General features: G+C 35.0%; 1 protein-coding gene across 9 annotated transcripts in view; it reads left to right on the top strand.

The window, feature by feature from the left end:
* SLC35A5 (solute carrier family 35 member A5) overlaps positions 1 to 15,509 on the top strand; it is an 86,434-nt gene that overhangs the window by 1,967 nt on the left and 68,958 nt on the right. For 2 of the 9 annotated variants that reach the window (XR_005554751.1, XR_005554752.1), the window contains exons 3-8: positions 1,612 to 1,764; positions 2,540 to 2,638; positions 5,373 to 5,506; positions 7,197 to 7,264; positions 7,883 to 8,672; positions 11,031 to 12,709. Coding sequence is in view for 3 of the 9 variants with exons in the window: in XM_039327357.1 (XP_039183291.1) it covers positions 1,635 to 1,764; positions 2,540 to 2,638; positions 5,373 to 5,506; positions 7,197 to 7,264; positions 7,883 to 8,672; positions 11,031 to 11,099 (1,290 nt within the window). In the remaining 6 variants the exon portion in view is untranslated. Of the gene's footprint in view, positions 1 to 1,611; positions 1,765 to 2,539; positions 2,639 to 5,372; positions 5,507 to 7,196; positions 7,265 to 7,882; positions 8,673 to 11,030; positions 14,772 to 15,509 lie in introns of those variants that run through there. The other 7 variants (XM_039327355.1, XM_039327356.1, XR_005554754.1 and 4 more) reach the window with 6 other exon arrangements.

The raw sequence follows: 15,509 nt of genomic DNA on the forward strand, positions 1-15,509 counted from the left end.
TTAAATGGAAGCAAAAATGGAAGCTTATGCTTTTTTTTGCACTGACATTTAAAATAACTTATAGAATGAAAAAAGGCATGCATGTTGTCACCAAAGTCAAACATGCTAATACTATAGGTAGTTCTTGACTTACAACCAGTTCATTTAGTGACCGTTTAAAGTTACAACAGCACTGAAAAAAGTGACTTATGAGCATTTTTCATACTTATAACCATTGCAGCATCTCCATGGTCAGGTGATCAAAATTCAGCTGCTTGGCAACTGACTCATATTTATGACAGTTGCAATGTCCTAGGGTCATGTGATCACCTTTTGCAACCTTCTGACAAGCAAAGTCAATGGGGAAGCCACATTCACATAACATCCATGTTACTAACTTAACAACTGCTGTGATTCACTTAACAATTGTGGCAAGACAGATAATAAAATAAAATGGGGCAAAACTCATTTAACAAATATCTAGCTTAGCATCAAAACTTTTGGGCTGAATTGTGGTTGTAAGTCGAGGACTATCTGTATTTTTTATGAGGTTGTAACAACAGAATTTTGCAAGTCTGAATGCATGTCTCCCCTCCCTCTGTCCCTTTATCTTTGTGAGAACTAAAAAGGGTCTTGTCTAAAACACTTACTTAGATTGCAGATCTGGCATGGACTTAACTTTTCTTTTACCTGACTCTTGTCTTGGTTGAAGTTATTCCTTCTGCCTATTGCATTGATAAACTCCTCCCCAAAAGCAGAACAAGATCTGTTATTGTCATTCAAGTTATTTAAGGTATAAATAAGATTTCTGAGCTTCATCTCAAAATCCTGATAGAAAAATTAGCTTCTCCAAACAATGAATAGTTGAGCAGTTGTATCATTTACTTTGGAATGAAACAAACAAAGTGATGTAACCGAAAAAAGATTTTTTCCTTGAGATTATTGTAGCATATTTAAATATGATGAATGGTGAAACTAATACTTAATTTTCTTTTTTTTTTTACTAATATTTCTATTCCACTATTGCGGAAGGTAATACCTACAATTAATAATAAAGTTCAGGAGAGTATTGTGGTGTGGTCAGTTGCTTCAGTTGAAATGCTTTATTCAGTGAAGGTTAAATATAAGATGCATGATGATGATGATGATATAATATAATATAATGTTGGAAAGGACCTTGGAGGTCATCTAGTCCAACCCCCTGCTCAGGCAGGAAACCCTATACCATTTCAGACAAATGCTATCCAATCTCTTCTTAAAAACTTCCAGTGTTGGAGCATTCACAGCTTCTGAAGGCTGGTTGTTCCACTGATTAATTGTTCTAACTGTCATGAAATTTCTCCTTAGTTCTAGGTTGCTTCTCTCTTTGATTAGTTTCCAAGATCAGGGAACATTTTTATTAATTTTATGTTACTAGTACTATCTTTAAAGGGTTTACTAAAATAGTACTCAAGCTTACCATAAAGGTCACTAAATTTATGTTCAATGCCTCAGAAAAATGTGCATTACAAAACTTGCATTTATGCAGTTTGTGAAGAATCAAGCACTAAACAGCTTTCTGAGTAGTCTAAAAGTAATAAATGTTATTTTAATGGACATATCTGATACAGTGTTTTGCTTTGTGGTTCAAAGGACACTGACAACATAGCAACAGCATGGATTCCAAATGTTGCAGTCAGTCTGCTCGATGGTCCAAGTCAGCTGTTTATACACTGCTCCTAGGAGGTACCTTTGTAACACTGGGTTCAAGTCGTATTCTTTTGATGAAATACTCTGCCAATGAAGGTATGTTGGAGTATTTATTTCTGTATAGATACTACCAGAATTTGTTGGCATGCTCTTTGCTGGTCTGTGACATGAAGTTAAAATAATTAGGTTTTGTAGAGTCTTGATTGCTTTTCAGAATTGCTTTTCAATATGAGTTTGGTTCCCAGAGCCGTTTTAGAAAAGAATACATCTTTCATATAGTCAGAAACTCTTTTTGTGACATCAAATACAGCACTGAAGCACTTTCTGTTAACGATCTGGTCAAAAGTGAAAAGGCATACTACACAGTTCGGATCAGAACACTAATTTATAGTACAAAGAAGCCCCAACCTTGAATTTCACTCCCTGAAACCCCTTATTTACCAATCAATCAGAATAGAGCTGGAAGGAACCTTGGAGCCTTCTAGTCCAACCCCATTCTCAAGCGGGAGACCCTATACCATTTAAGACAGGTGGCTATCTAGTCTTTTCTTAAAAACCTCCAGTGATGAAGCACCCACAACTTCTGAAGGCAAACTGTTCTACTGGTTAAGTGTCCTCACTGTTAGGAAGTTTCTTCTAACAGAAATATTAAAATATGTTTAATATTAAAAATATCAACTATTTTCCAAAAGAAGAAAATATATTTTAATTTTTTTTAATGAAAAATTATTATCTGGAAATAGAAGTGGAGGTTTTCTCAAATACATCTTGCTGAATGTACATTTCTGCATTGGCTGCCTGTTGTAGTATTTTTACTTTATTTAAAGTCATTGTGTGCAGTATTCATGTGACTTCTCTAAATATTTTTCAGATAATAAGTATGATTATCTTCCTGCAACTGTGAATGTGTGCTCAGAATTAGTTAAGCTTGTACTTTGTTTGATAATGGCTCTCTGGGTAATCAGAAGAGGTAAGCCGTTAGAGCTAAATTATGATATTTAGGAATGGTTATATCTTCTCTTGTTGCTTAGTATGTGTTAATGTACAGGTGATCCTCATTGAATGAGTTTGTACAACCAGTCGACAATGTTCCTGCCATTGCAACGTTCTCACAGTCATGTGATTGCAATCTGGACAGTTGACGACTGGCTCACAATTACCATATTGCAATCTTCACTGCTAGCTTCCGACAAGCAGGAAGTTAGCAGGAATTTGCAAATGGCAACCATATGAAATTGCATTTAATGATGGTGGGATTTGCTAAATGAGAGCAGCTGGAAGTGCTGTTGCTAAATGTCACAGTCACATGATGTTGCGCTTATGATTCCATCATTTAATGATGGAAAGTCCGGTCCCAAATTCCATAGTTAACTGAGGACTATATGTTATATAGTCATATTTCAGTCACATTATGTGTCTTTCAGTCATATCATGTGTCTTTACATCAACAGAGATCCCATACCATTGTTAGTGTTATTGTACTGAAAATTGAAATCAGGCAAATACTTCTCTTGAACTTCAAAAAAAAAAATCTGTAAAGTCTGAAATATCTTAGCAATTAACTATAATTATTGTAATATTTGTCTTTATCTCTTCTTCTATAGAAAAGAGTTCTTGCAGGATTTAAAAAATGATTTATATTTTGTAAAACTGCACAAATTCAGAGGTTTGGCTATATAAAAAGTAGTAACTATCTTCTATACAGTGAAATGATATTCTTTTCTTTTAATCTGTGTAATTACCTTTTATAAATGACATGCTATGGTATCCTTCTCTATTTGTTGTTCCGGCAAATTATTCATAGGGCATCAGTGTTGTAAAATGCATTATGTAGGAAAGGATTGGCCAACAGAATTTGGTATATCTTTTTAGTTCTGTAAATCCTTTTGTGATTAATAATTTTTTAAAATATAGTCCAGATTATGTGCAATTCTTTATAAACACTTTATAAATTTATAGTGATTTACAAAACAACACATGAATGTAAATGAAATGAAAAGCTTTATGAAGTGAAAGCTTGCTAGAAAATATTAATAAGCTGGACATTTTCAGGAGTCTAGATTCATGAAATCTGCTCCTGAATCCAAGGAAATTTCAGGTATTGGCTTCCTAGGCATAAAATTCCTTGACTGACATGGAAAAATACTGCAGAAAAGAGGATTTGAAAAAAATATCTGCATATTTATGATGAAAAAATATGAAAAAATGATGTCATATTATTGTATTGGCAGAAACCAATCCTCATTAAATTAGGCAGAACTTCAGGCAGAATTGGTCCAGAAGTCTAGCATTCTAAAATGCTTAACTAATAAGTCTCCAAGAAAAATTGCAATTATAATTTTTCATAATATTAATGAGAAATAAACTTTATTATGGTTTATAATAAAGTTTATAATAACAGAGAGAGAAAGAGAGGGATACATAATAAGGAGCTCATTGTGTTGGGGGAATTCAGTGATATCTATCAATAAATTTAGCAAGGTAATGAAATAAAAAATTAAAAAGACCCCAGCATTACAACTCCATCTACATTTAAAGGATAAAATACATGTAATTTCTAGGAAGGATATTTTCTTTCAGGAGGCTGGAAATCAATAAAAAATAGAAGGGGGGGGGGTAAAATATAACATGAATTATCCCTGGAAAAATGAAATGAAGAATAGGAACAATAATTAAGTTGGAGAAATTAAAAAGGATATTTTGAATATTGTATTGTATTTTATTATAACAGAATCACATTAATGAATTTACTTATCAGAAGTAATATAAATCCCAAATTCTGCAGATGGTTGAGATAATCTTTATAGAATTTCAAATACTAAATTACATTGTTGCTTAAAACAATGGTATAGGTATGTGAATATAAATTTATTTTGGTGCTTAATGTATTTATTCGTAGTTGTTGATTTTTAAAGTATATAAAATATTAAGGTAATTAAATTATATTCAAATTATCAAGAAAAATAATTTAAATAATTTTTTAAAAAGGTAATTGGAATAGAGAGTGTTTAAAACAGCCTTCCATTTACCACACAGGATGATTTAACAAACAAATTATATGTAAATATGTTTAATTTACAGAGAAAAAAGAAAATTATAGAGATCAGAGATCAAAATTTCAATTTGAATATCATTCAAAATCTTTAATAAAGCGTGGTAAAGTTTCATACCTGTGTTTAATAAGGAAGCTTCCAATTATGGATTTCTTAAGGCAGTGGTTCTCAACCTTTTTAATGCCGCGACCCCCAACCGGTCGTAAGTCAAGGACTACTCAACCGGTTGTAAGTCGAGGACTACTCAACTGGTGCAGCACCGTTTGCAGAATGGGACTCTTGGCGGGCTCAGCAGGGCAGAGACAGCCTGGACAATTCCTATTGGCTTTTGAAAGCCAATAGAATTAGACTCTATTCAAGAGAGTCTATTCTATTGGCTTTCAAAAGCCAATAGAATAAAAGGGAGTAGCACAGCTAAGAAAAAGGGGGAAAAAATGGCGGACTGCGTTGTTTGGCGACTCCCATGAAATGGTCGTTCGACCCCAAATGGGGTCCCGACCCACAGGTTGAGAACCACTGTCTTAAGGAGTCTGTCTCTAGTGATATGTTCTTTTTAAAATCAATAATCATATGTGCTGAGGACAGTGTAGATATGTATTGATAATTAAATGCATTGAATAATTTTTCTTGTTACTTCTTTTTCTTTTTTAGGAGGACATTCCCATAGTGGATTTGGCTGCAGCTCTTGGAGGCAATTGTATAGCTACATAAAGTGGTCAATTCCAGCTTTTCTTTATTTTTTAGATAATTTGATTGTCTTCTATGTATTATCCTATCTTGAACCAGTAAGTATCATTTCAGAAATGTAGAATGGTCTCTATATGTTCTAATGAAAAGAGAATATATATTTTATCATCTTAAGTGCTTATATCAAATTTCAATCATTTTCAGAGATTATAGGTAAGATTGCTTCCTCCTTGAATAGTATTTCAGTATTTGAGTTGATATTTTAGAGATGTTATGTTTGTTATGTGCTATAATATAAGCAGAACACAAATTTAATTGGTCAAATGACTGTATTCAATTCTTATGTTTTGTCATTTATGTTTCATAAATCTTTCAGACAAGAAATCTGTATTGTAAAGGGTGTTTTCAATTGTTTGAACATAAGTTTACGTAAGAAGCATAACTATAAGTAAAGACAAGGAAATTAAAGTAAACTTTTTAATTAGAGCCAGGGTATAAAAACCTTAGCTTACCAGAATCCATTGAACATTGGTTTAGAATGAGAACAGGTAGTCCTTGGGTTATGATAATTAGGACTGGAATTTCCATTGCTAAGTGAAGTGATTGTTAGATGAACCATCACATGACTGCATTGTTTAGTGATGGAAGTTCCAGTAGACCTGGTTGCAGTTGTTAGGCCAGGACTGTGCCATCGTTAGGCCAGGATCTCATGCTTTTCCTGCCCTACCATGAACCTTTCACTATGATCCTTTCTGCTTCAACTCCATCCACCTACATATCTCCTTCCCATCTCGGTCCTTTTCGCTGCCCTCCACTCTGTCAACACTTGCTTCTGCCAGCTCCAGCTGACCTTTGCTGTCTTGCTCCTCCCACTGCTGACAAGGCATGCCCAGCTAAGGCAGGTGGTGGTGGGAGGGGAGTGGCAAGATTAGGCAGCAGAGCACACAGTGGCAAAAAAAAACAGAAATGGGGGAGAAATAAGTGGGTGGGGAGAGTTGAAGTGCACTCTGCAGTCATAAATGTAAGCAAGCTGCCAAGCATCTGAATTTTGATCATGTGACCACAAAGGCATTGCAACAGCTGGAACTTTGAGGGCTGGGTTGTAAATATCATTCATTCAGCACTGTTGTAACTTTGAACACTCACTGAATGATCCAATAAGCATTTTGCATTTTTCATGCTTAGGAGGAATTTGGGAGGGAGGGAGGGAGGGAGGGAGGTATATATTTTCATAATAGTGTCAAAAATCTGAAGACAGTTTTACTTATACAGATAAGAACAGTGTTGAAAAAAAATAGGCTTGGGTATAGTTTTACAATTTATTAAGATGGAATGAATGCTGGCTACTTTCAGTATGACACAGGCTGATTTCCATTTGCAAAATAGAACAACCCTTTGATCTTCTCTGGTTCTTTCCATATATTCCCCCCATCACATTTGCCCTAGAGCAGATTTGAGAGAAGTCACTGCTCATTTTGATTAACCAGTAGGTTCAAAGGATGGGAAACTATTTCTCACATTCTTCTGACTTTCTGTTTCTACTCAAATCGGAATCAATAATTTGGGGAATAAGTGTTAAGGCTTTGTTTTTCTGCTTGATTCTGTGAAATGTAGGAATGGTTGCTTTCAGGACTTTTCTAGAAAGCCAGTTCATTTTTTTAACAAGTGCTATTTAGCTCAATAAAATTTGGTTCCACAACCAGCACATTTTAAGGTGGTTGTACTCTAATAGGTATCCTATTTCTAGGCTGCATTTGATTTGTAACATAATATCTTTTCTTCTTCTAGGCCATGGCTGTTCTGTTCTCAAATTTTGTTATTATAACAACAGCTCTTCTGTTCAGAATAGTGCTGAAGTGAGTAATTATGGAAACATGTTATCTTTTATCATTTCTTTGTTTCCTCAAAGTTCTCTTCTGAAGCAATTTTAAATAAGGCTCTAAAGGTAATGAAAATTAAAAGCACATCCAAAATGATTATAATATTACTACTATTGTCATTTTTTGTTAATGAATACATAGCTATTGAATTTGGTATACTTTCTATGTTTTTTTTGTGTGTTAATGACTCAGAAGGCAGTCCTAAATATATGTTAATCTTATCAAACTGGGTCATACTTGTACTTGCTCCCCCCAATGGTTGTTTTCAAAGTCAGACATAATCTACTAATATTTACTTTCATAGTGTAGGATATTGTTAGAAGAACAGCAGCTGTCCAGAGTTGTCTGGAACATTGGCACAGCTTCAGCAGATGCAAAACAATTCAGTGTGCAAAGTGAATCATCCTGTTAGGTATGAGAGGTATTGTAAGCATTTGAATTTCAGCATTATTGTCCAAAGAACTTTTCCTGGTATGATACTAGAACAGAAGTCACACTGCTGCCTTACTAAAGTAGTTAACTTTTTTTTACACCCCTTACCTATTATTTGTGCTTCTTTGAATCAACTTACTTTATTTTTTCTTCTCCATGCAGGCGGCAGGTCTCCTGGGTGCAATGGGCTTCTTTGCTGATTCTGTTCCTATCTATTGTAGCTCTGACTGCAGGGACAGGAAGCAATAAGCATAGCTTGGCTGTGCATGGATTTCATCATGACATTTTTCTCAGCCATTCAAACAGTTGCCTGCAGTATACCAAGTCAGAAGAAGAATGTTGGGGAAAAGAGAACTGCACTCTTAGATGGTCCTTTCCTGGCTTTAGCTGGAATGTCACAACTACTGCAGGTCCCATGAAAACAGTTCGTCTTGGACTGGGACATCTGCTCATATTAGTACAATGTTTTATTTCAGCCTTAGCCAACATCTACAATGAAAAAATACTGAAAGAAGGAGGCCAATTCAGTGAAAACATCTTCGTGCAGAATACCAAACTGTACCTCTTTGGAGCTATGTTCAATGCACTGATGCTAAGCCTGCGCCCTGAAAACAGGCGCCAGATAGAGTATTGTGGTTTTTTCTATGGTCACAACGTATTCTCAGTGGCCCTTATTTTTGTCACTGCCTTCCTTGGGCTCTCCGTGGCCTTCATTCTGAAGTTCCGAGACAACATGTTTCATGTTTTGACTGCACAAGTTACAACTGTGATCATCACCACAGTGTCAGTTTTTGTATTTGACTTTAAGCCTTCCATGGAGTTCTTCTTGGAAGCACCTGTAGTTCTTTTGTCTATATTTATCTATCACTCCAGCAGCCCTCGTTGCACAGAATACACTGTGCAGTGGGAGAGGGGCAAACATAATGGAGGTGCATGGCAGCGCTCTAGTGGGGTAAGGTTTGAAAGGTTACCTTTCTAGATATTCTTTGGGCCAACTGATTTCAGTGCACACCTCTGATTGTGATGTGAATATAAATGTTTGCCATCATTGTCAAAATAGCATTATGCTGCTAGAAGGGAGTCCTTGGTTATGACTGCCTGTCGAGTGACCGCTCAAACTTATAACAATGCTGAAAAAAATAGTTTGACTATTTTTGAACTTACGATGGTCGCAGCGCCCCAACCCTCATATAAACATGATTCTAGCATTTGACAACTGGGGCACTTTTACAGTGGTTGCAGAGTCCTGTAGTCACACAATTGCCGTTTGCGACCTTCACAGCTGGCTTTCAACAAGCAAAGCCAATGAAGAAGCTGGCAATAACTCTCAAGTTGAGTTTACATGACATCACACTTAATGACCGCAGGTGATTCATTCAATGACTGCAGTGGAGCTGATGTAAATTGGCTGTGGTCATGTGATATTTCACTTAATAACTGTGTCACTTAGCGATGGACTAGCTGGACCCATCTGTAGTGATTAAGTGAGGATTACCTATAAATGTGCGCTTCTGTTTTCCTTATAATTGTTTGCTTAACCGAGTGTGTCCAAATGATATACTAACATTTACAATTTGTTATGAATGCATCCAGTTAAGTTAGTTATGGCCCTGAATAGATGTTGGAGAAATCTATACATATAACTGGACACACTTAACAACAAACTATAAAGGAAAGTCATGCCATGTTGAAACATGCTGTTGGGCAGTCCTGGTGAAGCCATTCCAGCGCTCTCAGAATGTAGTAGAAAATGCTGCTGTTGTGGGAGGGGGAGGACAGCAGAGAAGTACTTCTGTGTGCAGACCCACAAGAGCTATTGCTCTTTGTAATAAAGGATGTGGTTCATTCAGAAAACTAGAATGGTAGTTGTGCCCATGCTGGAAGCTGCTTAACTAGAATGGTAGTTGTGCCCATGCTGGAAGCTGCTTAATCTTACTGTGGTATCCCACTATGAACCATTTTTTTCCTTTGCATTTCCGAAATATATTTGTGTTCCCTAATCACATCACACTATATTTGGGATGTGCAGCTCTCTAGATTCCAGAAATATTTGACATCATAAATACATCAGAGCATTTTGAGACATTCCATTTTGTTTCAGGTTTTCAACTCAGAATCCTAGTGTCCCAAGAAGTTTACAGTAGTATAGTGTGGTTTTTTGGGACATCGTAAAAGAATAGTTTGTATTTTTCAGATACATTCCATATGAACATTAAAGTGTATTTTTAGAATAGCTTTGAATGTATAAAATTCTTTTTAAAAAATACATTTGTGGCTATTTGCTTAGCTTTCTATTGAATTAAAGTGATTTTTTTTTAAAGATTGAACACCAGAGGGCACAATTGACAAACGAGGTGCACTTACAATGTGTTCCTGGGTATGCTTCAGGCATCATTTGAATAAATATGTAGATTGTATGCAAAAGGTAATATATTAATGTGTATGTATCTGTGAAAGTAACTACTTATAATTTTCATGTGAATTTGTAACTACATTAAGCCTAAAAAAAAAAAGCAACCACTTTTTACTAACTTTTTTGGGGTTTCTCTTGAAAAGATACAGAATTGGACTTATTTAGTTTCCCTTTTATCCAAGTTTTGCCAGGTGCCATTGCAAAAATTATGTAATACAGATTTAATAAATGTATTTGACAAACATTTGACAAGGTCAAATTCCTACTCTTTCTACATGGGCAAATATTTTGCGTGGCATATAAAATATATAACAATTGTTATGAAAGAGGAATAGGCAGTCTTGACAATGCATCTCAAAGTGACTGATTAGGAAGGATTTAATATTGTGTAGATGGTGTATATTGTAGGATCTGGCCTCAGTGTCCACTAAATTGTATTTATTAGTTATGGCATGGTTGTATGACAAGGATATACTGTAAAAATTGCAGCCCATGGGTCTTGTATGGCTTACCAACAACTTTTTTGAAAGCCGCAGATCCTATACTAGAATTGACAGAACTATCTAGGGGTAATTTGGAGGGAGAAAGCATCCATTTCATACTTAAGAACTCTCCTAGTTAGGATCCTGGCTCTGTCCACTTTGGGATTGTTATCTTCCGCTTGTTGTACCTCTGTGATATAATTAAAAAGGTAACTTAAATTGTAATCCAGTTTCAATGAAAGAAACACTATTATAGAACAAGGACTAGTGAAGTTCTACTACCGCAATTACTATATGGCCAATACCAAAAGTAGCTGTACTTCAAATTATGGTAAACATTAGACAAATGACATAATCTATTCATTTTATGAACTTGTTTATTAATTTTTCACTATCTTCCCTTTATTTTCTGTAGGATGGAGAAGAACTTGAGAGACTCACCAAACCAGGCAGTGATCATGATTCAGATGAGGAGGCCTTATAGCAAATGGTGGTCACAACTAAAATTTGGGGGAGATTGCCTGGACATTCATGCCAAGTAGATAATGGGAGGAGGGCTTTGCAAATTCACAAAATATCTCCTATGAGTAACATAATCAGGCATATTTCTGTTCCAACTCTAGTTGGAAGGCTCTTTCCCAGCATAGCATGTGAGGAGAGGAAACTTTTTCACAGTGGAAGTGGTGGAAATCTCTTAAATGTTTTCACTAAGGTGGGATATTTTTTTTTAAAGTCAAGTTCTGCTAGATGATATTTTAACTACTAACCAAACAGGATATTAAGGTGGGATTAGAAAAATCAGTGAAGGTTGTAATTTCTCCTAGTCCTCATAACTATGCACTACTAATGGTGTTCAAAACCATACGCCTTTGAGTATTAAATGCGATTAGAATTTTGAGGAGATCTAGATATTTTTGCCAAATGGCAGGAGAGTTTGCCTATTTACAAATTACTATTCACATAATGGGTCATAAAGCACATTTACTGGAATGCTATCAATATATTAATTGATGGGAATTATTGAGGGGCAATCACTGTCCTTTTCTTCTAGTAGACTTCCCATAGGCAACTAGTTGGTCATTGTTGAAAATACGATACTGGAGTAAATTGAGTTTTTATGTGATCCAGCAGAACTGCTCATGTTTCTGTGTATTTGATCTTCTAAAATGAAGATTTATTTTTGCAGCAAGAGTCATTGGAATGCAGAAGATTTGGATGCAGAAGGAAAGCATCATTTTGAACCATGTATTTTGAGACAGTTGGTTAAAATAAAGAGACTGGAGTGCTAATGCTGACCAAGATATCTCAGTTTAAAGATGATGTGAAAGAAGAATTTATTGATGGAATTATGAAAGCTATCACTTTATGGAAATTCAGAAGCACAGTCCTCAAAATATTATTGCATACCACAAATACAGAGATTACATGGTAACATTTTCTTATGTGTAAGATGTGCTTTATTCTTTAAGTTTTGGAAAATATTGTTGCCATCATGTGTTGTATGCCTCGAGTATCATATAAATCATTTATTTTTATATGACTACCCCTGTGATACTCAGTGTTAAAATCTGCATGTGTTTGAGCCATTTTGCATATTTCCATACAATTTGGGTACTATTTTTAGTTCATGAAAATAGATGAATTATGTATTTAAGCATAAAATTTAAGGTTACTTCTTTCAAAATATACCAACAGGATCATCCTTTCAGGATAAAGCAAAACAGGATCCAGAAAGTTATGGTATTCCAAATATTTGTTCATTCTTAGCTGGTGTAGCTAAAGCAGGGGTGTCAAACTGCTGACCCGTGGACCAGTTGCATCATATGGAGGCCATGCCCACCCCACCTCCAGCAATACTTTGTGAGGCGTCGTATGATGTGGCAAGTTTGACACACGTGAGCTAAAGGGATGAAGGGAATTGCACTCTTAACATCTGGGGTTGAGTGATAAAGGTTTCTACGCCTAGTGTAAACCATGTAATACTGGATAACGCTGCACTTAACCTTTTACATGCCATATGATCATGTTCACAAGCTATGCGTTTCAAGTGAATTGTTACTTTCCTGGTGAATAATTAATGTGCAACTATGTCAGGTTGGTGCTATATAGATATTCCATCTTTTCTGACTAATTTATCCAGCGACTATCCTTGATGGTGAATTGCAATCCAATAATATTTGGAGGTCAAGTGTTTGGAGAAGAATCTTTTAAGGCATGTCAGTCAGGAAAATTTATAATCCAGTATTTCTAATCTTTAATAGAAATTTTAAATATAGGCCATCTTTCATTTCAGGAAAATTTGTAATCCAGTATTTCTAATCTTTAATAGAAATTTTAAATATAGGCCATCTTTCATATCTAGGTTATGTACTTTAAGGAATGTTAATCCCTTAAAGAAATGTTACCTACTCTATGAATATTTCCTTAGCTTTCAGCTTGGAACCAGCAAATTAGAGTGCTTCCCAATCCTTGGGTTGTCTTGGTTCAGTCTTTTGTACACATTAATGTTTGTGTTAAATTCCATAAAAGACAAAATAAATACAGGCATAAAATGCAGTGCAACATAGAGTTTGTGCTGACATATATTTAAAGCTGTAACAATGCATGCAAATTTTTCTGTGGATATGATAAAGAAGTGTATGTTTTTCTAGCATTGGTGATTCAGTTTTGGAATGGAAATGTATAAAGAAAATAGTATGATTCAAGACATTTAGCAACTGTGACATAGAAATTTCTAAATTATATTGTGTAAAATAATGCTTAAATTATGATGTGAAGTTTCAGTTCAGTTTTATACTTCAAGTTTAAGATTCATTTGTAAAGATGCCTGCAGGGGCAAGAGTTAATATTGCAAAATTATTGGAAGAGGAATGTATGAAAATGCTAGGCAAATATTCCAATCAGGGTTATTGTGTTGATAGAAGGTGGTTCTCTTATTTGCTTATATAAGTTAATTTATATTTTTCTGTAATGTTGCTACTACACTGGTACCTGGTATAATGAAGCATCCTTTTGACCCTGCTTTATTTCATGTTTGTAGCATTTATTCAGAAATACTGTTTGAAGTAAGGATTTCTTTTACCATCTTCGTTGACGCAAGTATCCATTGTGTTTTTATTTTTTGGAAGCCTTGATAGTTTCTGAAGAAGTAGTTCTAACATAACAGAATGCATGTTCTTTAACAGCAGTTGTTTAAATACAGTTGCAAGATGAACTTTGCCTAACTTGTGCCTGGAATAAATTAAAATTTGGGAGGGGGAGCTGAGTTTCAATTGTTTTCCAGAACAGAAAAAATTACCGTATTTTCTGGCGTATAATCTGACTTTCTAAAGCATGGAAATCGGCGCTGAAGTTGGGGGTCGTCTTATACGCCGAGTCGTCTTATACGCCAGAAATTACGGTAGTTTCCGGCGTATAAGACGACTTTCTAGGCATGGAAATCGGCGCTGAAGTCGGGGGTCGTATTATACGCCGAGTCGCCTTATACGCCGGAAAATACTGTAGGTAAATGGGTGTTGGTTGTATGCATACCAATAGAATTAGAAACATAAAAATTAATATTTTAGTGACCAATATGGACTTTTCAGAGCAGTTAGGAAACCAATATTCAAATACATATTTTTAAAAGCTGGTAATATCACACATATAATTATGCTTTCAGTAATGAACAAATTAAGAGTCTTTTAAGGTACATGAAATTGTTGGCCAAACTAGGTATGTTCAAGACCTTTGATACTTAGAAGTAGCTGATTAAGCATTCCTGACCTAATATATATAAAAGTTTTTTTGTTTTGTTTTTGCAAGGGCCTACGTGGCTTTGGGTTGGATATGGAGTACTTTAATAATTTTCCTATACTGGAAAAGGTTAAATATCCATCTGTTAGCAAGTCTTCTTCAAAGGATTGTCCTTTTGCATTCATGTGGCCTGGCAGACTCATTTCGGGAACATATATTTGTCCACTAAATATGTGTTTTGTCTGTGTTTGAGAAAGAAATATGCTTTGTTTGGCTTATGTGGAATTTAACAAGAAATTTCTTAAAAGAAAATTCTGAAAGTTTTTTCATTAGTGGTATGTAGCTTTTTTTCAAATATCTAATAACAAAACAAAAATAAATAAAAACCAATACCGTCAAATTTAAAGCTAATGTTGAACAACATTGTTTTCAGTTGTGTTTTTTGATTGGTTTGGTCTTACTTATTTTAACATTACAGTTATTCCTAACATGATGTTTTCAGGAAGTTGTGAAATCAGTCATTTTAGATTACATTGCACTTAAAGATATAAAACACATTTCTGGAAAAAATCCTCTCACAAAACATTTGATAAATCTCCCTAGCATGTTTTGCAAGTTAACTTTAATCAAGTTTAGTGAAATTTTGAGATGACATATGGACTACATCCTGTCTTACAAATTGCACATGAACATCAATTAAAACCCATCTCACTATTTAGGTTTAGCTCACTATGCCTTCTTTGGCAATTTACACAAATGTTCTCTTGTGATCCATTCAGATTGGTTTGGTAATGGTAGAGGTGATGTGTGTGAAGCTGCTTTTGAGGTTTCCTCCCTTTGGTATTGGAGGATGGAAAAACTAATTGGATTCAAGTATAGGACACTATAGATTGAGAATCTCTTGAATTCCAAAACCAGAGAAATTATTTCCTTTTTTTCTTTTCTGCATAGGAATTGGGACAGTATTGTTGTTTTACTGCTGGCTTTTAGGCCTCATGTAAGTTGCAGCAATTGCTATGACATATTAAGGTTTTTCTGACATGCTAAGATTTTTATCTAATTAAGAAGAGTATATTGTACCTGTATAGAGGAATGTTATACTTGTTTCCATCTGCAGTTTGAATTGATACATACAAAGTATAGATATTTCTATCACGCC

This window comes from Crotalus tigris, unplaced genomic scaffold (assembly GCF_016545835.1).
Source record: "Crotalus tigris isolate CLP2741 ecotype Arizona unplaced genomic scaffold, ASM1654583v1 scf7180000024359.8030256, whole genome shotgun sequence".
Classification (NCBI taxonomy): Eukaryota; Metazoa; Chordata; class Lepidosauria; order Squamata; family Viperidae; genus Crotalus; species Crotalus tigris.